This window comes from Gopherus flavomarginatus, chromosome 6 (assembly GCF_025201925.1).
Source record: "Gopherus flavomarginatus isolate rGopFla2 chromosome 6, rGopFla2.mat.asm, whole genome shotgun sequence".
In the NCBI taxonomy this organism is placed as follows: Eukaryota; Metazoa; Chordata; order Testudines; family Testudinidae; genus Gopherus; species Gopherus flavomarginatus.
In genome coordinates this window covers 619,870-647,401 of record NC_066622.1, presented here as the reverse complement: position 1 = coordinate 647,401, position 27,532 = coordinate 619,870, and the positions used below count along the sequence as shown (strand labels likewise).

The following is a 27,532-nucleotide window of genomic DNA, read 5'->3' as shown; positions in this document are numbered from 1 at the left end:
CTGTGGAATTTCAAGGCCAAGAATGATACTCCATGAACACAACCGAGTTAATCAAAGTGAAAGAAGTGAACACAAGATAAAATTTACAAATGCTCTGGGGAGGGGGGTTTACTACTGAAGCTTTCTCTATCCTTTCAGGCATTCCGCATTCCGGAGGATGTCACAATCTCGGAGTTCCCTGAATGGCAAAAGGACTTTCTATTCCAAGCTGCTGGTGGAAAGCCAGCCATGCATGGCATAGAGGTTTTCAGTACATCTCCAAGTGGAGTGGGCAGGTGTCCTACAGAGATGGGCCCAGAAAAATATGCCCTTACACAAATTGTGACTATCTATCTGGAGTTTCTACTACAGGAAAAGTTTACAGCTATCAACACCTGGGACTGGGTCAAAATTCATGGGGGAATCAACAGGATGCTGCATTAGTGTCCATATGGATTACTGCCACCCTACAACTTCCTATATAGCCTGCTCTGACTACATCTACCTGTGGACTACATGCAAGCACGCATGATAACACAGACACTCAAAGAACTACACAGCCAGTCCCCAGCCGCATGTCCCAGTACATTTTCTAGTCTGCACACAACCCCTCAAACTGTATGTTGGATATTGGTTTTGTCACACATGCACTACGTTGTATCTGCCCTCCATCACCCCAATGCAATTTACTGTTTACAGACAGTTTGTTATGCTGTGATGTGGCTGCTTTGTACAGAGCAGCATACTGAAAGGGAAGGCCTTATAAGTTTCTTACTCTTAACATCTTGGCACAGACATTGCTGGAGGCATGTGCGAGTATCAAGTACAAATTTAATGTGAAATGTTTGTTTCACTGTTTGTGCTTCCCAGTCTCTTCTGAGTTCCATGTGGTGGTCATGTAATGCCAAGAAGCAAGCATGCAATCTGCCCTCAGTGTATACACGCTGCTACCCATAGCTTGCAATAAATTTTGCATTGGGTCATAAAACAGAAATACTTCCCATCCTCCTATATTAACAATCACAAAAGGAAGCCAGAAACTTACCAGGGTCCAAGGCTATTTCTGCCTCGTCGCTGTCGGCACCATGGCAGGTTGCTCCTCCAGGGGCTCCTCCAATAGCTTCTCTAAGTATGGATCCAGGATGCGCTGCAGCTGCTCTGGTATTAAAGCCTCCTTGCAGATTGGTGTGAGCACCACAATCATTTTGCTAGCCTGATCAGGTGTCTGCTGGGTCTTCCCCAGTCCTAAACTGAATCTGGGGCTGAGAAAGTTGCCATCCCGGATGACCAGGTCTCCAATCCGGTGAGTCCCCAACATTGCCAGTTTCTTCGGTATTTCTGGGTATGCATGGTCATTCTTGGAATTCTTACTGAAGTTGAATGTTTTGCTCACCTCGCACCAGTTTTACCAAAAAGCTGGCTATGATCATGTGACCAGGAAGCAGTGTGCTTGGCAACGGACAACTTCTTGTCAGTGACCACTGCAAACCGACAAGAAAGTTCACTCTGTTTGCAGCTCAGTGGTCAGAATAAATAAATGGAAGGTTTTAAACCCCAAACAGCTGTACTTGATGCCCAGGAAACAGAAGCAACCCTGCTGGTTTGACTGGCTAGTCTTAGGATTGAAAGGACAATTCCCCATGGAACTGTGGCATAGCATTGGCAGACTCTTGGGACATGAGTCTGGGGGACTCAGACCTGAGCTGAGCCCAAACAGCAAAACAATGGAGTTTGGACCCAAGTCACAGAGCTGGGTTCAAAGCCACCCACCCTCTCGCTGGGTTCTAAGGCCTGGGTGATTTACTGGCCTGACTCAGACAAAATTGTGTGTAGATGGAAGGGGACTTTGGGCTCAAGTCTGAGCCCACATTGCAGCGTAGACAGGATGGGCTAGAGATACACACAGCCAGCAGGTACCCTGGGCCCTTAGAAAACCTGTGCAGACAGTGCCAGGAAGGTACATGCACACGCATACACAGGTGCATGCACACAGTCAGCAGAACACTCCTCGAGGAGCATGCCAGACTCTGGGCCTCTCTCCCCCAGCAGCAGGCAGTGCACAGGCCTGCAGCCAATGCCCCTGAAACTCACCCCAATGCAGACGATGAATTTCCCTTCTTCCCCCATCAGCTCTCACCTTGCGTGCTACCCAGTCACCACTGTGACAGATTCAAGGATAGTGCAGAAAATTGCTGTAACACCTGGGAGTTCAAAAGACTACTTTAAAAACATGCCAGAAAAGTATGGACTTTTGGGATAGGTAGTTTTTAAGTGGCTTTCCAGGCAAATTCCCTAGGCAGAGGCTAAAGCAAATTCCCCAACTCCAGCTATGGAAAAACACAGGCCTTTGAAGCTATGCCCTGGGGAGAGGGCTGTAGTCTGCTGATTACCTGTTACAGGAGGCCAAGATCAAAAGCCCAGACTGTATAAAGAGATGGCTTCTCTGCCCAGTCTCTGTTCTGGTTCTGGATCTAACATGGATGAACATGTAACCATGGGGAAAACCCATTTGAGGGGTTTGAAGGACTAAACCCTACTAGAGTCTTAGGCTGGAGTTGGGGATGACCTCTGCTAAGCTTTTTAGTATGTGGGCAGGTTCTTTTATTTCTTTAATATATTTTTTTTCCTGTACTGCTTTTATCCTAAGAATACATGTTCTTGCTTAGCAGAAGCGGTACGATCACTTGTAACTGCTGGAAATACACTGGTCACAGTTCTTGGAGAGGAAGCAGAGTGCCTAAAGAGGCAGTCTGTCTCGCTGTGGTTGTCACAATGTAAGGCAGGGAGCTGTGTGCCCTTAAAAATCCCTGGGTGGGGTGAGTGGGACACGAGTCTCCGCCCAACAGCTGGGAGCTGGAACCTAGAGTGGGTGCCTGTGGTGAAGGGGCATACAGGTGCAGTTACCCCGAATTGTAACAATCATCTGTCCTTCTCCCCCACCCCCTGCCACACCTAGGGTGACCAGATGAGAGGGAGAAAATATCGGGACATGGGGGTGGGGAGGCTCCACCGGCAGAGAAGAAAAAAAAAAAAGGTGAGTGCTGCCGGTGGAGCAATGATAGATACATAGATAGATAGATAGATAAAAAAGCAGAGCGCTGCTGGCGGAGCAATGGTAGATAGATAGATAGATAGATAGATAGATAAAAAAGCCAAGCACTGCCGGCGGAGCAGTGATAGATAGATAGATAAAAAAGCTGAGTGCTGCCTGCTGGCGGAACGAAATATCGGCACAAATTGCATCCTGACCAAAGATCAGTCGGGATGCGGGACAAACACCTAAATATTGGGACGGTCCTGATTTTATTGGGATGTCTGGTCACCCTAGCCCCACCCTAGCCATCACCCTGACACCTCTCTTCATGCTGGTGGTGGAGAGCTCAGTCTAATTTACTATTATGAGGCACTTTTAAGCTCCACAGAGTTTTATAAACATTAATTAGCCATCATCTTCCCAGCAGGGGTCAGGCTCAACACCCCATTTCACAGATAGGGAAGAGATATGACAGCCAGACTTAGGGTGGGACGCTCTGGTTCCCTCCCAGGCTCTGACAACACCTGTTTCTCCTAGAGAACAGCAGAGACAAACCAAACATTAAATACTGACATAGCAGCTCTCCTTCCCAGGAAGGAGCCACAAAGATTGAGGCCACTTCCAATCCTGCAGGATCCCATGGCAGCTGTGTAAAAGCCTGAAGGGCGAAGAAGAGCATTGCTAGATCACAGTCATAAATCGAGGCCAATTAAAAACATACATTAACACAGTGATTCTCAAACTTTTGTACTGGTGACCCCTTTCACATAGCACGCCTCTGAGTGTGACCCCCCCTTATACACCTCCCCTTCCCAGAGCCCAAGCCAACCTAGGGAAAAGCCTCTCATGCAGAAGATGCTTTTGATGCCCCATGCAGGTTCCGGGGCAGCTGAGCAGGTGCTATGAACCCAGGAAGCTGAGAGCACAACAGTAATCTCTCTGGAGTCCAGGGCGATTACTGATGAACCCAGGAAGCTGAATAGCACATACTGCCTCCTCAGCCACCCTGGAACCTGCATGGGGCATAATAAATAATAAACTTCCTCCAAAACTCTGCAACTAGGGGTCTGGCGGCCGCAGCAGTGTTAGGGGAGGCTGAGCCTCCCCTGGCCTGTTTACTCACCGCCCCTGGCATAGGGCCAAGAACTGATCCCTGCAGGACCCCCTGGAAGCACACTCACTTGATGATGATTATGGCTGTGAGTCTGTCACGGTTTCCTTGGCTTTCCAGGACCTCTGTGACTTCTGCAGCAGCCAGTATGGCTGGCCTGGAGGCCGCCTGAGCAGCTTGGGTGGCCTCCGGGCCAGCCACATTGACCACAGCTGGGGGGGTCTCAGGCCATTCTGTCCCCCCCAACAACTGCAGTTTGGGTGTGGGAAGCGGCTCAGGGCTGGGGATTGGGCCACAGGATGGGGTGAGGGCTCAGTGCGGCACTTACCTCGGAGGGCTCCCCAGAAGCGGTGACATGTCCCTTTCTCGGCTCCTAGGCAGAGGCACAGACAGGTGGTTCTGTGTGCTGCCTCTGCCTGCAGGCACTGGCCCCACAGTTCCCACTGGTCACAGTTCCTGGCCAATGGGAGCTGCAGAGTGGCCACTTGATGCAGGAGCAGAGTGAGGAGCCCCCCTGTCCACGCCTCTACCTAGGGGCCACAGGGACATGCCGGCCACTTTCAGGAACTGCGCGGAGCTAGGTAGGAAGCCTGCCATCCCTGCCAGCCCCCTCCACTCCCACCAGCACGGGTCCCGAGTCACCCCTTGCCCCAGAGCACCCAAGTTTTAGTCAGGGGTATACAGTACAAGTCACGGACGGGTCATGGGCCATGAATTCTTGTTTACTGCCCATGACCTGTCCGTGACTTTTACTAAAAACACCAGTGACTAAAATGTACCTGTAATGATGACTCCTTGCTTGCAGCTAAAACCTACCAGTTAACAAGCTTTTAATCCATTTAATATGTGCCATGTTACTTCTATATTGTTCTAGTGTTTTTTTAATCAAAATGTTGTGTGGTACCAAGTCAAACACTTTACAGCAGTCTAAGTTTGTTACATTGACACTTTATCAACCAAACTTGTCATCTTACTAAAAAGAGATACCAAGTAAGTTTGACAGGATGTTTTTCATAAAGCCATATTGACTGGCATCAGTTATATCACCTTCCTTTAATTCTGTATTAATTCACTCCCATATCAGCCTCTCCATTTTGATCTTGCCAGAGATTGATTTCAGGCTGACAGAAATAATCAATTCCCCTGCTCATCCTTTTTGCCCTCTTTAAATATTGGTGCCACATTAGCTTTCTTCTGGGATTTACCCATTGTTCCAAGACTAATTGAAAATCAACATTAACAGCTCAGCTAGCTCTTTTAAAACATCTGAATGCAAGTTATCTGCACCTGCTGATTTGGTAATGAATTGAATAAGAATAATAAAGAGATATTGGCTAGCACTTCAGTGACCATGGTCCTTCCTCTGCACTGAATGAGGCAGAGGTCCGTGATGATGTAATTGAAGACTGTATCATAAAGCATATGCACAAGGGGCCAAATTAAGGTTGGACAGAAAACCTTACCTCTGGCATTTCCTAACTTGTGAGTGCTTGGCTTTGCAACCTCAATAGCATTCTTTTAATATAATTTTAAAGTGTAATTTCCTAGGTTTTTAGGAAAGCAAACTAAAAATATACACCCAGAAATCCCATCCTGTAGAAACCTATGACTCCCACAGGGGTCATCAGCGGGGTTGGAACCTTTAGATCCATAGCACATCCCCTGCCACTTGGGCTAATGCAGTAAGAGGTAGCAGCTGCAGGCTGATACCATTTCTGTGGATCACCCACTAGAAGGGGATGAGACACACTTTACTCGCCAGTTTCACCGCTGTTTGCTAATAGTCGAAGTGTTGAGATGCATAGATTTTAAGGCCAGAGGGATGCTTGTGAACATCTAATCTGACCTTCTGCAGAATACTGGCCAGAGGACTGCCCTGAATGAATTCCTGCTTCAAGTCCAATAGCTGGGCTTGAACTACAGTGTATCTTTTAAGAAAAAAAATCCCATCTTGATTTGAAAATTGCCATTGCTGGAGAATCCACCACTTCCCTTGGTGAATTGTTCAGTGGTTAATTCTTCTCATTGTTTAAAAAAAAAAAAAAGTGATTTCAAGTCTGAGGGTATCTAGCTTCAACTTCCAGCTGCTGGATCTCGTTATATTCTTGCCTGCTAGATTAAAGAGCCTGCTATTCTCAAATTTCTGTTCTCTCTCTCCCGCCCCACCCTCCTCTCCCCCTCCGGTCCCTGTATCCCTCTTTCCCTGTCCAGCACTCTGCCTGGTGCTGGGCTGCATGATATTTCCAGATGGCTGGGATGCAGAGACTGTCAGGGACATGTGCGGGGAGAAGACAGGGAAGTACTCGTTGGGCGATTGTTCTGTGCGCTGGGCCTACATCCTTGCCATCATCGGCATCCTCAACGCCCTCATCCTTTCCTTCCTGGCCTTTGTCCTTGGCAACCGGCAGAATGACCTGCTTCATGAGGAGCTCAAGACAGAGAACAAAGGTAAGAACCACTCCTGCCCCTAGCTGCAGCCGCTATCCCTCCCATGCCTCCACAATAGGGCATATCTCCTGGCAGAGCCCTTTCCAGCCCCTCTCCCTGCCTACATTAATCAAGATAGTGGTAGGACTTAAGAACTCCAGTGCCACCCTCTCCAGACTGCGCTGTGTCTCTGTTCCTCCTCTCATCTAGTCAGCAGCTCTTTCACAGCCATGGTGCCACCAAAAGTGCTGAAGCCTGAAAAATACCTGATAAGCCCAAGTTTCTGGCCAGATACATGGGTGCCAGTCCCCATCCTGCTAGGGGTGCAGGTAGCCCCTGTGCAAGGAGCTGCCAGGGTCTGTGCAGAACCACGTGCAAGCGGAACCTTCCCACACTGCACACATTCCTGTTCTCTCTCTGGTTTTCCTGGAGCCTGGTCCAGACCTGCCCACATTTAACACTATAAATAGGGTCAGGTGGGGGCGAGGGGGAAGAGCTCCACATTTAGCTGCAGTGAAGGACACTGAGCCACCCTGTGGAGCACAGTAAAACTTGACAAATATTTTACAGGTCCTAGGTTTTCCAGCCAGCACAAGAACCTGCTTCAGGGGACAGGCTTCCAAATGGTTCTGCTAAGGTCGGGGCAAGGGGGACATTCTCAATTAACCCTAACAGAATCTCCCCCAGCCAGTCCTAGCTGCTGGGGGCAGCTGCCAGGCAGGTTCCAGCTCTAGGCGTTCAGTTGGGTTTGTGAATAGTCAGGTTCTGTGATGAGAAGGTCAGCCACTGTTAAGAGCAGGGAAAGCAGCTCATTCATCTGTGCACTGGGGTGGGGAATCCCTGCATGACAGACTTCTGCCCCAGCGCCTCTGGCCCCTCCTTTGCTGCATCCCTCAGACACCCAGAGGCAGGAAGGGGTTTAATGACTTACTGTCACAGACAGGGCACAGTTAGCATTACTCCCAAAGCAGCTTTCCTCTGAGTCACTGTGGCAGGAGAGTCAGCAGTGCATAATGTGTTCCCAAGGGAAATGGCCCTTGTGCTGTAAGACTGCAAAGTTCTCTGCTGGTCCATGCCAAGATCAGAGTCCAGCGACACCAAAAGGCTAATGTCCCTACTGCATTTGGATTGATTTAGGGTACATTTTTATATGGTGCTTCAGCCAGTCAAATACCAGTTTATCTATAATAATAGCATTTCTAAAAATAAAATCTGATTTGTGACTGGCTGAATATTTGTTTATTTTTGAAGAATGGCCACCCAGCCAGCGATCAGATTGGTGCGTGGCTCAGTCCCCCAGCCAATCAGATTAGCCAGTGCAGTTTCCATTTGGAATACTAGAATGGCTAGGTGGGAGCAGTCCACACAGGTCCATTTAGCCAAGTCTCCTATTGTGAGAGCAGCCAGGCCCAGCTGCTTCCAAGGAAGGTGTGATAGCCCCTGAATGGGCAGTTAGAGCATATCCTGCTCATATGGGAAGTTTCTTCCTAACTCCTCAGTCAGAGGCTGGTCCCTTCCCTGAAGCAGAAGGGTTTGTATTCCTCCCATAACTGGTGCAGGAACAATATCTCTAATTCTCTCATTTGTGGCACCTGTCCTCCTTCCTGTGCCTTCTTGATTCTGCCTATGCTTTGCTCAGCTGGTTACATTGTCTCCTGTCCTTGGCATCACTGAAATTTGAACAAAGGCCAGAAGGGAAATGCAATTAATCACAATCAATCTACAGGCCTTAGAGTTTGCACTATTTGTTTGGATTAACCCTAGAGTTACAGTGGGCAGGGCTAGCTGGAAGCCAAGGGAAGAGGCTCTGAGCACAGGTGCATTAGGGTGGGTGGGGGCCTAGGTCTGACTGAATCCCTGTCCCCTCACCTCTGACTGGGAGAGGTTCATTGACCCCCATCTGTTCCAGGTCCACTCTGCATGCAGCCTCTGAATGCTCAGCCCAGGCTTTTATATGGGAACGGGAGCTCTTCAAACTGTCCAGCGAGCTGTGCTGCCACCAGGCACCAGGCTGCCCTTTACAGATGGTGCACAGCCAGGTTTTTCTTGGGATCAGATCAAAGAGTCTCTAGAATAATAAGTTACAGAAATTCACAAAAATGTTTGGTGGTAGGACAGATCCACATCAAACAAGGAACAGTTCGGAGAAGCCATGTTTCTTGTAACTGTAAAAGGCAGGGAACCTGCTTAAAGGGGTTTCAAAATATGTGTAGGGTTTCTCACTCAGTGCTTGTGTGTGTGAGTTCATGCAGCTGTGCGTGTGCAACATGCCTCTATCCACAATGCCAGGCAAACTCCTAGTAGTGAGCTGCCACACAGGAGTAGCTTCATAGATTCCACATTCATCTCTGATTCCTGCCTCATCCTCTTTCTGGGAGTGCTAGTGGAACTAGAGTGAGTTCTTGTGAATGCCCAGGATGACTGCTGTATGACATGGTGCTGTTTTATGATGTACTGAGATACTAGCTACAGATGCTTGTTCATTATGGACAAAGCCAGATACATAAATACCAGTCCCATTAGGGATTTTTTAACTAGATCATGTCTGAGTTCGTCTGGTCTTAGACAAACTGTACTCGTGCCCTCGCTGCCTGAAAAACTGGGAACTACCCAGTAGGTCAATACTCTGACCACAGACTTGCTCGCTTCCTCCTGGCACAACAGGCCTGTGTCCTAGCGACAGGGCCCTTTCAGCTGTAACACGGGTCTTCCCTCCAGAGCAGGGAAGCTCTTTGATGTCAGAAACAGTTTTCTCTCTGACAGAGAAAAACAGATCCTGAAATTTGCCCCATACTTTTCTATTGTCACAGAAGCTAAAAAACACCTAGGCCAGAGATGAGGGTCCGTCCAGGGCCAGGTTGAGACTCAATGGCAAACAGTCGGAGGGAAACATAGGAACAAATGAGACCAGATTCCTCTTGTGCCTCAGTTGGGGATAGGGCTCTTCAGACCTGGGTTGGAGAGTTGAGTGTGTTACTGTGAATCAGGGTATAGCAATCTGTCTATGGCCAGAGGTGAGTGCATAAAAATATCTGCGTAAAGCATGGAGGGCTCTGGCTACAGGCTTTGTGCATGCACGTTTAAGCAGGTGCACTCTCCTTAATAGGGATCAGGCTATATGTGCTCCTGTGGTGTATGGACCATTCCATCCAGGGAGCTACCTTCCCCTCCTGGTTACACTGGTGCAAATCAGCCAAATCACTGGGAAGGGAGGCGTGGGAGACAGTAGAACCACGCAGTATTTAACCCACTGTATCTAAACCAAGACCAGATCAATAGGATGTAGACTAATGAGTCATGAATTTAAACTCAGAGTAGCCCTAGAGAGCTTGGAGATGTGCCACAGGAACCCCTTATTCTGACTGGCAATGTAGCCAGGAGGAAGCAGAGGCTGAGTCGGACCCAGAGCAGACTCCTAACACTCTCTCTCTCTGTCATATATATTTTTCACAGATTTTGTTGGCACTGCGGTAAGTTCTGTGTGTTGCAGCATGGTCCACCAGGCCTGGTTCCATCCTGTCCAGTTAGTGTGTGTGCTGGGGGGCAGGGAGGAGAAGGGTGTTGGGACTACTTCTGTTCTATCTGCATCTGTGTGGAGGGCATTGGGTCTGGGTCTGGGTCTGGGTCTGTTCTGTCCCGGTAGCAGTACTATTAACCTTACAGGATCAAAAATCCTGAGTCAACCCCAGAGATGTTGAGATTAGCCCCTAAATCACGTGTCTCTCTCTTTTTTTTTTTTTTAAATCAAATCATATTTAGCCTGTCTTGACGTCTCAGCTCCCTTCTGCTCCTCCCTTGTGTGTGTGAGAGAGAAAATGTCCGGCTGAAAAGACAACCTTTTAATGGCCCCAGACATGCCTGCTACTCCTTGGCTGCTCAGATGGGAGTCCACTCACTCTCTCCTCATCCCTGAGATGGGGAACTACCATCCATTTCCTAACTACTGTCTTGACTCCTTGCCCTTCCCACATAGCCCTGCCCAGGGGCAGCTCTGTTTTTTGCCGCCCCAAGCACGGCAGTCAGGCGGCCTTCAGCAGCATTTCTGCGGGAGGTCCGCCGGTCACGCGGATTCGGCTGCATTTCTGAGGGTGATCTGCCGGTCTCGCGCCTTCGGTGTACCCACCACCGAATTGCCGCCAAAGCTGCGGGACCGACGGACCTCCATGGGCAAGCCGCCAAAGGCTGCCTGACTGCTGCCCTCATGGCGACCGGCAGGCCAGCCCCTGCGGCTTGCCGCCTGGTGCCTGCAGCCGCCCTGGCCCTGCCTCAGCTTTCTTTCCTGACCTGTCCCACTGCACTCTCCTGCCTGATCAGCAGTGCCTTCAGAAATCAGGCACACAGAACGAAACACAAGCTATTTTCTGTGCCCGTCTCAGAACCGATGGGCTGCCACACGGACCCTAAGCTAGGTGGACAGTGTGCACTAAGTGCACGACTGAGGCTTTAAGACTAAACAGATTTGCTGAGTGCAGTAATTAGATTTGGAATCCTGGAGTTTTTAAAAATAAACAGTTCCCACCTTCAATGCATTTCAATTTTTTAAAAAGCGTTCCATCCTTTATATGCAATTTGATCCAGTGTGTAATCATCCAATAATCTCTCCAAAACATTATCTCAATTTAAAAAATGACTAATTAATTGTGCAAATTGCTGAGAATACTTAATTTTTATTTTCTTTATCCTTTGCTCCCACTGCCTCGAGACCACCTGCTGCTGGGGGAGAACTTGGATAATTACTGGTTCCCTCCCACAGCTCCAACTACACCCCCTTGGGACTTCCCTTGTATGCAGCAGCAGCTCTTCCCTGATCCCCCTGACACTCCGTCTCCAACTTCCCCACGATCCTCTGCTCCTTTATACTCACATAGGGCCTGACATAAAGGCAGGGCTGTGACGAAGACAGATCTCTGTCAACCAGAGGGCTGAAAATTGGAGGATGGAGATATTCACGTCATAACAAGAGCTCCTCCTGCAGGTTCAAAATTGAGCAACTCACAATTAATTCACAAGAGCTGTCACCCCTGAGTTAGTGTGTGTATGGAGTGGGGAAGGGCTGGGCTGGTTCAGTTCTGTCCAATTGCATTAGTCTGAGAGGTGCTGGGGAAGGGGAGATATGGCTAGTTCTGACATGTCCCCATTACTGGTGGGGCGGAGGTGGGGGCTCATCAGGCCCTTCATGCCTGTCCCTTCTCTGTCAGTAAGAGGACTGTAGGGGTTGCTGTTCTGAACCACTCTCAGGATCAGCCACAGCCTGTCTGAAGCTAATGCCTTGCTCCAGCAGTGCTCCTCGCACTCGGACTGGTCCAATGAGTGGGGCAAGTCCCCAGAAGGCAATATGTTGCCACGACATGAGAGGACAGGACCACCTAGGACTCCATTCACTATTTCTATCCCAGGAGCACTGAGGGGCCCAGCCAGGATCAAGGCCCCATGGTGCTGGGTGCCGTATATAGGGTTACCATATTTCAGGTTCCCAAAATGAGGACACTGCTGGAGGGAGAGCTGGAGAGGGGGTAGGGCTGGGGGGTGCTGGAGGGGTTTGTATGTACTGGGAAGTGCTAGAGAGGATATGTGAAGGGTTCTGGAAGGGTGTGTGTACTGGGAGGAGTATTTGGGGTTGCTGGAGAGGATACGGGGGCGGTGTTGGTGGGGAGGTGTGTACTGGGAGAGGGTACCTGAAGAGTGCTGGAGGGGTGTGTGTACTGGGAGGAGTATTTAGGGGTGCTAGAGGGAGTACATATGGGGGTGCTGGAGGGGGTGCACACTGAGAGGAGTACATGGGGGTGCTGCAGGGGTGTTTGGGAGTACTGGAGGGGGTGTGCACTGGGAGGAGTATTTGGGGGTGCATGGGGTGTTGGAGGGGTGTGTGTACTGGGAGGAGTATTTGGGGTGCTGGAGGGGTATATGTGCTGGGAGAAGTATTTGGGGTGCTGGAGGGGTGTGCGTACTGAGAGGAGTATTTGTGGAGCTGGAGGGGTGTGCATGCTGGGAGGAGTATTTGGGGTGCTGGAGGGGTGCATGGGGTGCTGGAGGGTGTGCGCACTGGGAGGAGTATTTGGGGTGCTGGAGGGGTGTGCGCACTGGGAGGAGTATTTGGGGTGCTGGAGGGGGTGCAGGGGGTGCTGGAGGGGTGTGCGCACTGGGAGGAGTATTTGGGGTGCTGGGAGGAGTATTTGGGGGTGCTGGAGAGGTGTGCGCACTGAGAGGAGTATTTTGGGTGCTGGGAGGAGTATTTTGGGTGCTGGGGGTGTGTGCGCACTGGGAGGAGTATTTGGGGTGCTGGAGGGGTGTGCGCACTGGGAGGAGTATTTGGGGTGCTGAGTGTGTTTGTGCACTGGGAGGAGTATTTGGGGTGCTGCAGGGGTGTGCGCACTGGAAGGAGTATTTGGAGTGCTAGAGGGGGTAAACGGGGTGCTGGAGGGTTTTGTGCACTGGGAGGAGTATTTGGGGTGCTGGAGGGGATACATGGGGTCCTGGAGGGGTGTGCGTGCTGGGAGGAGGATTTGGGGTGCTGGAGGGGTGTGCATGCTGGGAGGAGGATTTGGGGTGCTGGAGGGGTGTGCATGCTGGGAGGAGGATTTGGGGTGCTGCAGGGGTATGTGTACTGGGAGGAGGATTTGGGGTGCTGGAGGGGTGTGTGCGCTGGGAGGAGTATTTGGGGTGCTGGAGGGGTACATGGGGTGTTGGAGGGGTATGCGCACTGGGAGGAATATTTGGGGTGCTGGAAGGGTGTGCACGCTGGGAGGAGTATTTGGGGTGCTGGAGGGGTACATGGGGTGTTGGAGGGGTATGCGCACTGGGAGGAATATTTGGGGTGCTGGAATGGTGTGCACGCTGGGAGGAGTATTTGGGGTGCTGCAGGGGTATGTGTACTGGGAGGAATATTTGGGGTGCTGGAGGGGTGTGCGCGCTGGGAGGAGGATTTGGAGTGCTGCAGGGGTATGTCTACTAGGAGGAGTATTTGGGGTGCTGGAGAGGTGTGCGCGCTGGAAGGAGTATTTGGGGTGCTGGAGGGAGTGCAGGGGTGCTGGAGGGGTGTGCGCACTGGGAGGAGCATTTGGGGTGCTGGAGGAGGTACATGGGGTGCTGGAGGGGTGTGTGCGCTGGGAGGAGTATTTTGGGTGCTGGAGGGGTGTGCGCGCTGGGAGGAGGATTTGGCATGCTGCAGGGGTATGTGTACTGGGAGGGGTTACCTGGGGCCTCACTCCTGAGGTGGGGCCAGCGTCACTCTGGCTGGTGCAGACCTGGGCTGCAGAGACAGTCACTGTCCCGATGAGCTCTCAGTCTAAAGACAACGAGCAACATGGGAAAGACAATTAACTATGTGCTGTTCTTACGTGTCCGTACCAGTGGGCTCCCCTTACCTCCCTTATACTTACAGTGTTACTGGCGAGCCGAATCAGGCCTTTGGCAGAGATTTTGTTTCCTGCCTTTAAGCAGGGTGGACTGTAGGAAAACAGAAAGGGTTAGTCCCTCCCGGGCGAGTCCCAGGAGTCCCCATCCAGCCTGACAGCACATGGGGGAGTGAGGAGAGCCTTCCAGCACTCACCAGCTTAGGCGAATCCCCACCCTTCCCTACCAGCTGTCATGGCAGAATGTGAGAGAAGCGGGAAGGGAGGGGACTGCGTGTGGCATGAGCCAGAGGCAGCAAGGGCCTGACAGTGCGTGAGAGGGCTGCAGCAGGGTGTTGCACAGGCAAGCAGTGCAGTTGAGTTGGGATGGTGTCACATGCTGCTGGACTGGGGCCCCCAAGGTGTGAGGAAGGAGTCAGGCTGAGAATGCAGCAGGCCTGGGGCAGGTTGTCTTTGCAGAGCAGGAGTGGCGCAGAGTGTATCCCCTTGGGCCTGTACAGGACGACTGTCGCTTAGGGCTACACAGTTTATACCCATAAAAGTAACAAGCTTCTGCTGGCCCCAGGTCAGACAAGGCTGCACTGCAGCAGTCACTGTGTAATTCACCTCACCTGCCAGGAGCCGCTTCTCCCTGCCCTCCCATAGCAGCTGAGACCCGAATCCCGGCTCCGCAGAGTGTCCTAAACTCCCTGCTGCTGGAGGCGGGTGGGGTCTGCCTGCCCTTCTCAACAGCAGCTCAGCAGGGACTGTCACTGATGTGCTGGCCCCTGTCACTTGCAGTGCCCTCCCTGTGCAGGGACTTTCTGGATATCTCTTGGATAAGGATCCTAGGAAGCTCCTGGGCACCTCAGTGACTTTGAGACCTCCACATGTCCTCTCCAAGGGTTCATTTCCAGTTGGCCAGCTGAAGAGCTGGAAAATGACCGTAGGGTCTTAGCACAGAGAGCTCCACACCAGTGACAAGTACGTCAGAAATGCAGGTGGGCGAAACAGGTGCCAGTTCCACACAAATGGCTGCACGGGGCCCCAAAGAGGTACCAGGAATACAGGAACTGCCACAAGCTGCAAGAGCCCTTCCTTCCCTGGGCAGTTGCTGGGTCTGCAGGCAAGCAAGGAAGCTGGTCCCAGTGTCACCCTGCCCTGCGGCTTTGATTGTTACCATGTGTTATGTCAAGCACCTTGGGGTGCTGACACTGCCGCTCGGGGCTCTGGTGCTGTAGGGGCTCTGGCCTGGCACATGCTGATTCTCTGTGTTCTCTCCACAGAGGATATAATGTAGAGAACATGCAGAGGGCCCTTATCTCGCTGGTACCTGGCTCAGACTCTCTCTCTCTCTATCCTGCCTTCTGTCTGCTGACGATGGTTCCATAACGTCAACCTGAAGCCTCAGAATCTGCCAACCTCTCTGGGGATTTGCCAACCTTGCCTTGTGTCCATGCCGGCCCGTCCATTTCATGCGACTCACCAGCTTTGGCTCCCTCCTCCTGCTCGGGGGTTGTAGATGAAGGGAGTTTGATGCCAAATCCCCCTGAACCTGCTTCAAGAGGAGCAACAAACTGCAGTTTTGTTTCAAGGAAAAAGACAGAGTTTTTAACATATTTCTACATTCCCAAGAAGCTCTGGAATTTCCATGCTCCCTCGGGAGAATGCTTCCAGCTGAGTTTCCTCCATATCATTTCCTTATGCAGCTGGTGCAAGCCACAGTCTGTCTGGGACGCCCCCAGGACTCTAGACTCAGCCAAGAACCCTCCCCTGCCCTGTTTTGTACAGCTCCGCTTTTCTGCACTCTGCTGTTGGGGAAACCCAGCACCTGAGACTGGAACGTTTCATACTTTTATGTGTAAATGAATCTTCTCTGAACAGGGTAAAGTGACTCTGAGTCCCCTGGGATTCCAGCCACCCTGACTTTGTACTTTATCTCCATCCTGCCTGGGATGGTGGGAGGGGTTGCGGATTGGCGCTCCCTCCCCACTCCAGACTGTAGGGATAGAAGGCCTGTCCCCCTAATCCCCCCCCCCCCCCCCGCTCCCTCTACTCAGAGTGGGCCTCACTGCTTGGCCCAGCCTATGCGGCTGCCGAGGCAGCTGGCTCACTTCAAGTACTGAATGTAAACCTCAGCCAGGCCCCCCGTAAGGTGGAACAACTGGAAATGCAAACCACACCTGGGGTGGGGATGGGAGTCTTTCCTCCCCTGCTGCTGGATCTGTTCCCCCTCCGGGGCCCTCTCGTCTCTGGCTGGTGTCAAATACCATACGCAACATATATGGTGCTTTTATCTCCACTGGCATAAGCAATGCTGCACCTTGGCATCTCTCCCTAGGGTCAGCCTTGGAGGAGGGGGCAATGGAACAGAGGGAGATGTTCTGTCCTGGAACCCCCTCCACTTCAGGAGCCCTGCCCCACGCTGGCTCCAGCTCCAGGCTGCAGAGGGCTGAGGGACCTGAACGGTCTGTGGCCTTGGGCCAAGTGTCAGGAGAGGCAAAACGCAGCAGGGACTCCCCATGTCCAGAGAGACAGAAATCCCTCCCAGTCTGGCTTTCTCGAAGGCTCAGAGCTAGGAGTCCTGAAAGGCAGTGCCCCTTGCAGGGAACGATGCCATTTCCTGTCCATCCTAGAATCCACCATCTCAAGGCCTGAGCTGAGGGCTGAGAAGTGGAAGGAGAGTCACACAGAGTAACCATAGCGACAGCAGCACCCTCCACAGCTCCCCAGACTAGAGCTAGACTTCAGCCCCACACTGCAAGACCAATGTGCCCACATCACACCATCTAGCTGGAGCAGAGCGAGAGGCCCTCTCACACCCCCCCTCCCCTCTTTCCCACGCCCCACACCAAATCCCACTGGCCAGCTCAGTGTGTCAGGTTTCCTGTGCTTCTCACAGTCCCATGGGCACAGGCTTTATAAGCCAACAGCACCAGAAAGCTGCAGGCGTTGGCAATGCAATAAAGTTCTAAGCACTAGCACGGAAAGCGTGAATGCAAAGCTGGAGGCAACCACGAGATGGTCTCTTCGACCACAGCCTGAAGGTAGAATAGGAAGGGAAATCATCCAAGTCCCCCTGCAGCTAGAAGCTGGACAGGGCACAGGAGGGGGTGCATGTGTGTGAAAGAGAGAGAAAAGTGCAGGGGAAAGAGCCAGTTATTAACAGAGAGGCAGCTTGCCAGGGGTGAAAGTAACTTACAGGACTTACTGGTACTGCCGGAGCCCTGAGGTGGGCATGGCTTCAACTGGAAGAGGCGTGGCCTCTCAATATGTAAAGGCCGTGAGGCACCGGCTGTGGCTGGGAGCCCCAGAGCCTTTAAATCAACCCGGGGCTCCCAGCTGCAGAGGTGGCTGGGGGCTCCGGGACAAATTAAAGCACCTGGGGCTCCAGCTGCGATGGAGCCCCGGGCCCTTTAACCCCCCACTGCAGCTCCAGCGGCTGGGCTGGGGCTGGGATTTAAAGGGCTCTGGGCTCCCTGCAGCCATGGAAGCTCTGAGCCCTTTAAATCCCGGCCCCAGTGTGGCTGCCGGAGCTGTGTGTGTGGGGGGGAATTTAAAGGGCTTACTTTCACCTCTGCAGCTTGCCTAAGATGGGGAGCAGAACAAGAAGCTGGTATTTCACTGGGGAAGGGTAGAGGCACAAGGGAGCTGACAGCACTGAAATCAGGGTCATGGCTGGGGCAGCTGTTTGGAAGAGAAGGAGGGAACCAAACAAGGATATGCAGAGTCTGCAGGGAAGAAAGAAGAAAACAAAGTAAGTTGATGCTGCCAAAGGAGCTTTCACAAACCCACCTGGGGAAGCAGCTCTCGGCAGAAAGCAGGTTGGTGGTGGAGTTCTGGTGACTCCTGGGGTCAGGCCTATTTTACCGTTCTCTGAAAGCTCGCTGTACAATTAGAAGGGAAGAGATTTGGGCAACTAAGAAGCAACAAAGACTTTGTCAATCTACATTGAATAAGAGGCAGTTAGGAGATGCTGGGGAGAGGCAAACACATACAAAGCCAGCCAGTCTGGCTGGGCTGCAGCCCTGGGCACTAAGGCAAATAGTTGATTCACTTACTGAATCACTGAGAATTTTTCTGAAAAATCCCAGAGAAATTGGAAGGTGTGGAGAAGAGAAGAAAAGCAAACGTAGCAGTGAATTTCCTGACAGGCTGAGTGCAAGCCTGGCAGTTCCTATCCGACAAGTCTAACCTCTGTTCCACTAAAATAATAGCAAAGATTAAGAAAAATACACAAACCCTCAAATATCTAGAGCAGGGGTTGTCAAACACCCACAGGTCTCTTACTGACACGCTCCTGGTAAGCACCACATCCAGCACCTTCTCCCCTTCCATTCACAATCAGCATAACGTTGTTGTAGCAATGACTGCTATTGCTTATGCGGAGAAGTCAACAGGAAAATACTGGTGAATTTATAAATTTCTCTTAAAGCAATTTAGCTACCAGAACCAAGGAGATGGTGCCAACACGCAGCAACCAGCCAGTTCTCCACAGAGCAGTTTGGGAACCAGTGACCTAATGGATTCTGCATATAGGGGGATACAAATGACAGCTCGTGTCAGACAAATGTGATTGGTTTTGTTGATTGAAGTGGAGAAGGGGATACAGTAGCTGTAATATATCTGTATTTTAGTACAACGTTTGATACAGTGTTTCACAAAACTTTACTGGAAAATATAATTCAAACTGGATTGGATTGGAACCCCATGGTGTGGTGTGAGACTGACAATATGTTTAATGAGGGGCAGTGCCCAGCAAGGACTGGTATGAATCTGGGATTATTTACAAAGAGCTCCTATATTAAATTGAGAGAGGAGAGCGTAGTAACTTGGGAGGAGTTGCAAAGACCAACAAGAGCAAAGAACTAATACGAGGGGTTATGGAAAGGATAGAAATACGGGCAGATTGCAACAGAGCAAGAAGCAGTCTGTAAGAATGCAGCTAATACATCTGGGGAAAAATAACTGGAAACAGTTATTCAGTCAAAGAGAGAGTTGGACAGCAGTAATGCTGAAAGAGACGGGAGCAATTGCACAGGAAAATTTGAAGAGGAGCTTGCAATGTAATATGGTAGGAAAACCCCCCAAAGCCATGATCTGGGCTGCATGTGCAGAGGTGTCATGGAGCAGAGAGGTGACAGCCCCTGGGTTAAGGCTCCATAGCAGCAGTCCCCTAGAATTCTGTTTTCTGCATCACCACAGACATAAGGGCAGTCAGAGAGGCAGCCAGTGATCAAGGTGTGCATGGAGGGTCTGATTCATAAGAGAGATTAAAGGACCTAAATCTGCTGATCTAACAGGGAGGAGGGGAATATGCTGATGGCAGGTAACTGGTATGCAGATCCCAAGGGCTGAAGGCACTCCCTTCCTTAGTGTGGCTGTGCAAGGGGGCTGGCGAAGGAGGGCCATGGCTGGGTGGTCCCTGGTGCTTCCTTGCTGGCACAGTGAGGGCCAGAGGGTGAAGGAAGGGACGCACTCGAAGGCTCATTTTACTGCGGCGCCAAAGGAGCACGTTCTGCCCTGCCCCTCCCCCAGGATAGGGATGCATGGCCCAGGCCAGGATGCATCAGAGGGTGGTTGCTTGAGTGCACACTCAGAAGGAGGGAGAAGAGCTAACACTGGGCAGGCTGAGCCTCCAGCAGGAGGAGCCACCGCAGGACTAGCAGTGGGAACAGCAGGTGGAGCTTCAGAAAAGGGAGGTTCAGGCTTGTTATCAGGCGAGTCTTGGTGCCCATCAGATGTACCAGAGCGTAGGCTTTGCCATCCCGGGGAAGCAGCGGGAGTCCCATTGCTTGGGACAAGGAACAATTCAAAGTCATTTACTTGTTCCCATAATACAAGAACTAGGGGGTCACCAAATGAAATTAATGGGCAGCAGGTTTAAAACAAATGAAAGGAAGGTCTTCTTCACTCAGTGCACAGTCAACCTGTGGAACTCCTCGCCTGAGGAGGTTGTGAAGGCTGGGACTATAACCGTGTTTAAAAGGGAACTGGATAAATTCATGGAGGTTAAGTCCATTAAGGGCTATTGGCCAGGATGGGTAAGGAATGGTGTCCCTAGCTTCTGTTTATCAGAAGGAGGAGATGGATGACAGGAGTGAGATCACTTGATCATTACCTGTTAGGGGCACCTGACGTTGGCCACTGTCAGTAGACAGGATACTGGGCTGGATGGACCTTTGATCTGACCCAGTATGGCTGTTCTTATGTTCTGCACTGACCCACGGAGGCAGGGGTGGGAGATGGGCTGGGTGCAGTCTCAGCTCCTAAGTCGCCTCCAGGCACACGATAAACAAAGCTGAACATTTCCAAAGCTAAGGCCAGAACACACACCAGCATGAAGCTGCGTCCTGCCAGCAGGGACCAACAGGTGCACCCATCTGATGAATTGTTTGGTCAACTGCATGACACAGGCCGGCTGGATCCCACACCAGTTCCTAACTAGTGTGATACAGCATGGCCAGAGGGCAGCAGGAGAGGGTTAGAAGGGAGCCTTATTCCCTGTAAGGGGAAGAAAGTTTGCTATAGATTAATTAGAGCACATGAAGCCAGTCACATGATAAAACCCCCCTGCTTCAATCAGACAGTGTGGGAGTTGGAGCAGAGAGGAATTGGTGCTGGAGCAGAGAACAGTTTGAAGGGAAGCAGAGGACAGTTTGGAGAAGTGCTGTGGTGAGCTAAGAAGTCCAAGACCCTAGGTAAAGGGGCACCTGGCTTGTGCAGAGGGAGGGCAGGAAGCCCCCCACAAGCTGAAGGGCAGGAGAGCGAAGTAGCCCAGGGGAAGGAAGTGTCAGTTCAAGTGGTTTACCACTATACTCAGGGCCCCTGGGCTGGGACCTGGAGTAGAGGGCGGGCCCAGGTCCCTTCCTCTCCATTCCCCTCCTCTAGGACACTAGTGGGGCAGTTAACATTCCACTGCAGGGGCAAGAAATGGTGCCTTGAACCCTCCCCAAAGAAGAAAGCGCGAGACCCATCAAAATAGTGCCGGCAATTTGCCACACTAGCTACAGAGCAGCTCATCCTCAGCACACTGGGAGCACATGCTACCCTCTGGAACAGCAGTAGGGAGGGGAACTGACACTGCTGGCACCTGTGCTGTCCTCCTCCTAGGCACAGGACATGCTCCTTCCAAACTGCTGCCTCCAAACAGCGAGCAGGACGAGGCAGGCACCTTCTGCATGGGTGAGAAAGGCCAGGGAGGGGACATCATCTTCCTCCGAAGGGCGGCAAGAGATAGCACCAAAGCTCCAGGGAAGAGGCTATGAGCATGGCAGGCTCTAACAGAGAGGCCAGAGCTGTGGGGAGAAGTGAGGCACTCACCCACCTGGAGGCCCCCAGCTTTAGCATTGCCTCCACCTTCTTGGCTTCTACCCCCTTTGACCCCTCAGTGTAGACATGGTGACCAGGGAGGAGGGCACTGTGCCAGGGGGGCAGACCCAGCATGGTAAGGCAGGCACTGGACTTCTGCACACCAGTCTCTTAGTGATTTTCAGCACTTGTCAGACTGAGCAGAAACACTGCTCCATCACAACTGATTTCTGCTCTCATTTGAGCACTTTAACATAACAAAAAGGCTCCTAGTGAAGCCCATTTAGCTCTGTCTTTAAACAAGGGGGATGAACAGATTAAAGCAGACTGGGGACCCTTAGAGAGAATTCACACTGCCTAGCTGGGATACCTGTCCACACTCCTCTTACTTTCACAGGGCTCTAGCATTCGAGCCCCTGGCTTAGCGAGTTCCTTTCAGCTGAGGGTGACCCTCAGTAGGGAGAAGCTCAGCATGGTTCTGCTCCCCTTTAGTCAGACAATGGAGATAACAATACTGATAACATTTCACTATCCCTGCATTCAATATAATAAAGTGATTTGTAACCCAGCACCAGCCAAAGCTGATCACTTGGACCTACAGAGCTCCTTTCTGCTAGATACCTATGCAGAGTAGGTCAGTTCATGTAAATGCAGTTTGCCCCTGAAGTCTCTCCCCCTCCTGAAATAATTGTTGGGTGGCTGGTGAAAAGGATTCATGGGGACACTCTGTCTCCCCAAGGAGAAAGGGGAATTATCTCGGGGCGGGGACACAAGGAAAGACAAATGGAAGCTAAGGACCAGGAGCCATTTCCTGCCAGCAAGTGCATGAGACTGGAGAAGAGACTCTGAGGAGGTGTGAGTCCCATTGCATGGGGTGGTTAAAACGAGACTCGATGAAACAGTAGGGAGCAGCCTGTTGCAAACAACCCTGCCCTGGCACCGACAAGGGGAGGCCAAGCAGGAACATTTGGATTACCCCTAGGACTTCAAGCCTGGCTCTCGCTCAGGCCCCTTGGGCTGGAGGTGCTCTCTGGACAATTCCCAGCTTTCAGGAGACTCTCAGCTGTTGCTGTTGCTGTCTGGTGGGTGCCATTCACCATCTGCACCAATGCACTGCACTACCACAGTGCTCAAGGCCTGGAACATGCAGCCAGAACACAGAATAACCCCATGGCCCAGAGCCAGGCAGACGCTGCCTCTCTTGTGAGACAACCCAGAGTGGAGGGGGTGCTCTAGTGAGCAGACCCTGGCTTAATGGCAAGGGGGTAGAGGAGAGGTCCTTGAGTGAGGAATTCACCTTCCTTGTTGTCGCGCTAGAGCCCAGGTCCTGCTCCTAGGCAGATTCTGGCAGAAGGGCCAGGAAGCAGGCGTGGGGATGCTGCGGGGATGGTTAGATCGAGTGCCGTTTGTTATTGGGTAGTTTGAGCCCAGAGCGGCCTGAGGAATGGGCTGAGGGAGTGTTGCTCACATCAGTGAGATGCTCTCTCTGCTGGATTCTCCAGCCCCGGCCTCCCTGCACCTTACCTGAGGAAGTGCTTGCCTCTGTGGGGGGATGGGCAGCCCACTTCCCCCAGCCATGCAAGGGGGTGGAGAGATGTCCCCCAGCAGCAGAACCAGGAAGTGTTTCTGGGGTTCCACAGCTGCCTCTGCACAGGTCCTGCATCCTAGCTTGGGCCCCCAAAATGGTTTTGCTATGACACAAAAGAGGAGTGTGTGGGATGCTGGCCCCCAGAGGGTACCTGTGTGTTTGGGAAGGGGAAGCAGGCCTTCCTTGCTGGCACCCTAAGGACATAAGCTGTAGGGAAGTAGGTCTGCTAGCTGGCCCTTGAGGAGGGGAAAGGGATGAGAGCGGATTGGGTGTGAGGAGGGAGGGTGGTAGGTTGTCTCCACTTACACATTCTGCTTGCCTAACCACATTCAGACTCCAGGAGGGCTCCCACTCTGTGCCCTGCAAACACCTTGCTCGGGTTTTATCACTGTGCAGCAGGAGCAGCTCTTAAAACACCGCAGCTGCTCTACAGCTGATGCCCAGGGCTCCTAAAGCCCAGGACCAGAGCTGAGCTGGTGTTAGGGACTGGGGCAAAGCCTGTAGTGCAGATGGAGTTGAGTCAATGTTGATTAAGTTAGGTCGACGCAATGTCAGTGCAGACACTGTATTGATTACATTGACTGTTACTGGCTTTCAGAAGCCATCCCACAATGCCCCACACTGACAGTACAGTCAGTACAAGAGCTCCTGGTGAGGACATGCCCCATTGACACAAGGAATGTAGTGTGGACACACAAAAGTGATTTAGTTACTGCGGCGGCTGTATGCCAACATAATTTAGGTTGTCGTAAGTTTGTAGTGTAGACATGCTCTTAGATTAAGGATTGGAGATGTGCTTACAAAATTTGCAAGTGACACCAAGCTGGGAGGGGTTGTAAGCACATTGGAGGACTGGATTAGAATAAAAAATGACCACAGCAAATTAGAGAATTGGTCTGAATTCAACAAGATGAAACTCAATAAAGTCAACTGCAAAGCACTACACTTTAGAAGGAAAAATCAAACTCACAACTACAAAATGGAGAATAACTGACTAGATGGTAGCACTGCTGAAAAGGATCTGGGGTTATAGTGGATCAGAAATTGAGTACAAGTCAGCAATGTAATGCAGTTGTGAAAAAGACTAATACGATTCTGGGGTGTATTAACAGGAGTGTTGTATGTAAGACACAGACGGTAATTGTCCTGCTCTACTTGGGACTGGGGAAGTCTCAGCTGGAGTATCATGTCCAATTCTGGGCATCACACTTTAGGAAAGATGTGGACAAATCAGAGAGTCCAGTGGAGAGTAACAGAAATGATCAAAGGTTTAGAAAAACCTGACCTTTGAGGAAAGGTTAAAAAAACTGGATGTGTTTAGTGTTGAGAAAAGATGACTTGGATGGGGGGACCCTGATCACAGTCATCAAATACGTTAAGGGCTGTTATAAAGAGGATGGGTATCAATTGTTCTCCATGTTCTCCTTAACTTCTGAGGATAGGACAAGAAGCAATGGGCTTAATTGCAGCAAGAGAGGTTTAGATTGGACATTAGGAAAAACTTCCTAACTGTCAAGGTGGTTAAGCACTGGAATAAATTATCAAGGGAGGTTGTGACATCTCCATCGCTGGAGGTTTTTAAGAGCTAGTTAGACAAACTCCTGTCAGGGATGGTCTAAATAATACTTTGTCCTGCCATGAGTGCAGGGGACTGGACTAGAGACCTCCTGAGGTCCCTTCCAGTTCTACGATTCTAAGTCCATTGAAGGTAGAACAAGGAGTAATTGGCTTCATATCTTCAGCAAGGGAGATCTAGGTTAAATATTAGGAAGAACTTTCCAACTCTCAGGGAAGCCAGGCTCTGCAATAGGCTTCCAAAGGAGACTGTGGGATCCGCATCATTGGAGATTTTAAGAACAGGTTGGACAGACACTTAGTGGGGATGGTCTAGATAGTAGGTCTGCCTCAGTGCAGGGGGTTGGACTTAGGGCAACCAGATATCCTGATAAAATTGGTACCGTCCCAATATGAGGAGTTTGTCCCGCGTCCCTACCAGAGTACAGTCGGGACGCCATTTGTCCCAATATTTTGTTTCCTGGTCTTTGGCAGCAAGTCGGCGGAGAGTCCTTCAGTTGCAGACGGTCTTCGGTGGTATTTGGGCGGCGGGTGCTTGTGTTTGGCGGCAAGATTTATTACCTGCTGCTGAAGACCATCCGCCACTGAAGGGCTCTCCGCCAAATTGGCCCCGAACTCCCAGACGGGTGAGTGTATTAAAAAAAAAAAAAAAGTCCCCCCTGCAGCGGTCCCGATATTTTCCCCTTAACATCTGGTCACCCTAGTTGGACTTCTCAAGGTCCCTTCCAGCCCAACATTTCTAAAATTCTGTGATGCACAGAACTGCCTGAAGGCAGGCAAGGCAGACAGCTGCAGCTGGTTTAACACCTCCAGTGACTCTGCTCAGACTGGGGGCACTCCTTAGTCATCTTGTCCTCTGCTGTCCCACAATACCCTGCTGGCTTATCTTGCACCCATCCTCTGTAGAGGAGCTGCAGGGTGAGCCAATGTGCTGCCCCGACTGAGGCTGCTACAGATCCCAAAGATGGGGCAATGCCGATGAGTCTGTGCTGTGGGGGAAGTTCTGCAGCAGGTAGACGCACAGGAACCTGCCGCTCCCAGCAGGCCCTGGTCTTGCTGGTGCTGATGCACACTCACAATTTATCATCATGAACATAGTGCCACAGGAGGGCCTGTTGCTTTTTGCACAACTCCGCATATAGGCCCTGCCCCAGGCTGATGAAATGTCAGCCTGCAGGCTGGTGCAGGAAGTCCAGGCTAAATCAGGAGTCTCCATCCTCAGTGAGGGTGTGGTGGTTGCATTCTCCTAGCCTGGGTGAGGGGCAGAGACAGTTCAGTGCCCTGCATTGCCTTTGGCTGCATGGCAGATGAGGGACGAAGGATGGGACTGAAGAGGAGCAGCTGGTGATAAGCAGCCAGGGTCTGGGACTGGAGCGAGGACATCTGTAAAGTCAGAAACCAGAAATGGGAAATCACACTTCACAATTTCTCATTTCTCAGCACAAGTGAGGAACTGAGATGCTCCCCAAGCCACTGCTGCATCTCCACAGTGATTCACTGTTACACCTGGAGCTGGGGTCTGCCAATAGCATTCTCCTGCTGTTGCCATGGAAAGCCAGCTAGGGTAACCATGGAGATGACGATGTTGCTGGCACTATGACAGCACTGGGGGCTGGAGGGAGGGTAGACTGGGTAAGGGGATACTTCCAGACAGCCTTAAGATTTGGTTTCTAGCTTTATGTAAGATTCAGCCCCACTCAGATGCCCAGAGAGGCCAGTGGCCTGGGAATGACAGACGGAGGAGCTTTGCCCTCTAAGGCCGCAGCTCCTGTGCACAGAAAACCAGCCCTGGCCAGGGTCTGATACTGTTTGTGGAAGAGTGAAGAGCACCAGTGGGTCAGCCTAGTTCCTAGTGGGCAGGTGTCCATGTCACAGACAGTAGTCACAATAGGCCTATCAGGGCCCTGCTTGTTGGCAATCTTGCCAGAGAGATCAAGGACTGGGGACTGGACTATGGATGCTGCATGTAGAGAAGACCTTGTAAGGCTGAATGAAGGTCCCTGAGAGGGGACAAGGGCAGAACTTGCCTCTAGGAAGCTCATGCTGCTTCTCTGGCTGTGCTGGAGATCCAGGTTCCGAGGTCCCCACCCAAACCAAGAGAGACCCTGGTCTGTCTCCCCTGTGCAGCGAGACACACTGACAGGAGCCACAAGGCGGGCTCAGGGCACCGAGCTGGAGCCATTTCTCATTTTGGGTTAGGTGCAAAGGTAGGACTCAGCTGGCTACTTCCAGTGAGAAAAAAATTCTCTGGGCCCAAGAGTCCAGCAGTGTCACTGCCCCAACAGCCCCTGGGCACCTGAGGCCATCCCTTCTGCGACTGGCTGTGGGGTTTGGCCAGGGTGGGAGAGACTGACTGTTGGGCCTGGCTTTTGAGTGATGTGTTTGAGGACATCTGTGTCAGCCTCACTCTGGGAAAGGACAGGGATTCCCATTACCGCCCCCTGAATACATCCCTGCCTGACACCGAGAGAGAGCTGTGGCCACTGGCAACACAGCTACTCAGACAGAATCCAGTCCATGTGCAGAAAGATGAAAGGGACCTGAATTTCCAGCTGCTTCTGCAGAGAGGTAAAGAGAGGCAATCTGGAGAGTCATATTGGGCCCAGGCCTCACCTGGGTTCAGAAGTGAAAGTAAGCCGGTACGGTACAGTACGGTACAGCGTACCGGCAACAGCCAATATGCCGTGCCGGACCGCATCAGCTTCTGCAGTGGGGATTTAAAGGGCTTAGGTCGGGGAGACCCAAGCCCTTTAAATCCCGACCCGCAGCTCCGGCGGCTGGGCTGGGGCTGGCATTTAAAGTGCTCCTCCAAGATTCCTGCTGCGGCGGGAAGCCCCGGAACAGTCCTTTAAATTCCGTCCCCGGCCCACCGCAGCAGCCGGGCCAGGTGGCGGGGTACTCTGCGGAGCCCTTTAAATCCCGGCCCCGGCCTGCAGCTCCGGCGGCCAGGCTGGGGCTGGCATTTAAGGGGCCCGGAGCTCCACGGAGGCTGGAGCCTCAGGCCCTTTACTTCACTCCAGGGGCTACCAGCCACCTCTGCAGCTGGGAGCCCCCTGGGTGATTTAAAGGCCCTGGGACTCCCAGCCACAGCTGGTGCCCCAGGACCTTTAAATCTTGAGGACCCGCCTCTTCTGGATGAGCCCCCCTGCCCCAGGACTCCGGCTGTACCAGTAATT

At 51.7% G+C, this 27,532-nt stretch overlaps 1 protein-coding gene across 2 annotated transcripts in view; it reads left to right on the top strand.

The window, feature by feature from the left end:
• Positions 1-19,660, top strand: part of LHFPL4 (LHFPL tetraspan subfamily member 4) — a 78,218-nt gene extending 58,558 nt beyond the window's left edge. Inside the window, exons 2-4 of one of the 2 annotated variants that reach the window (XM_050959832.1) lie at positions 6,336-6,572; positions 10,005-10,021; positions 15,169-19,660. In XM_050959832.1, the coding sequence (XP_050815789.1) occupies positions 6,336-6,572; positions 10,005-10,021; positions 15,169-15,177 (263 nt within the window). In that variant the 3' untranslated portion in view covers positions 15,178-19,660. The remainder of the gene's footprint in view (positions 1-6,335; positions 6,573-10,004; positions 10,022-15,168) is intronic. The other variant, XM_050959833.1, reaches the window with a different exon arrangement.
• The last annotated feature ends 7,872 nt before the right edge of the window (positions 19,661-27,532 follow it).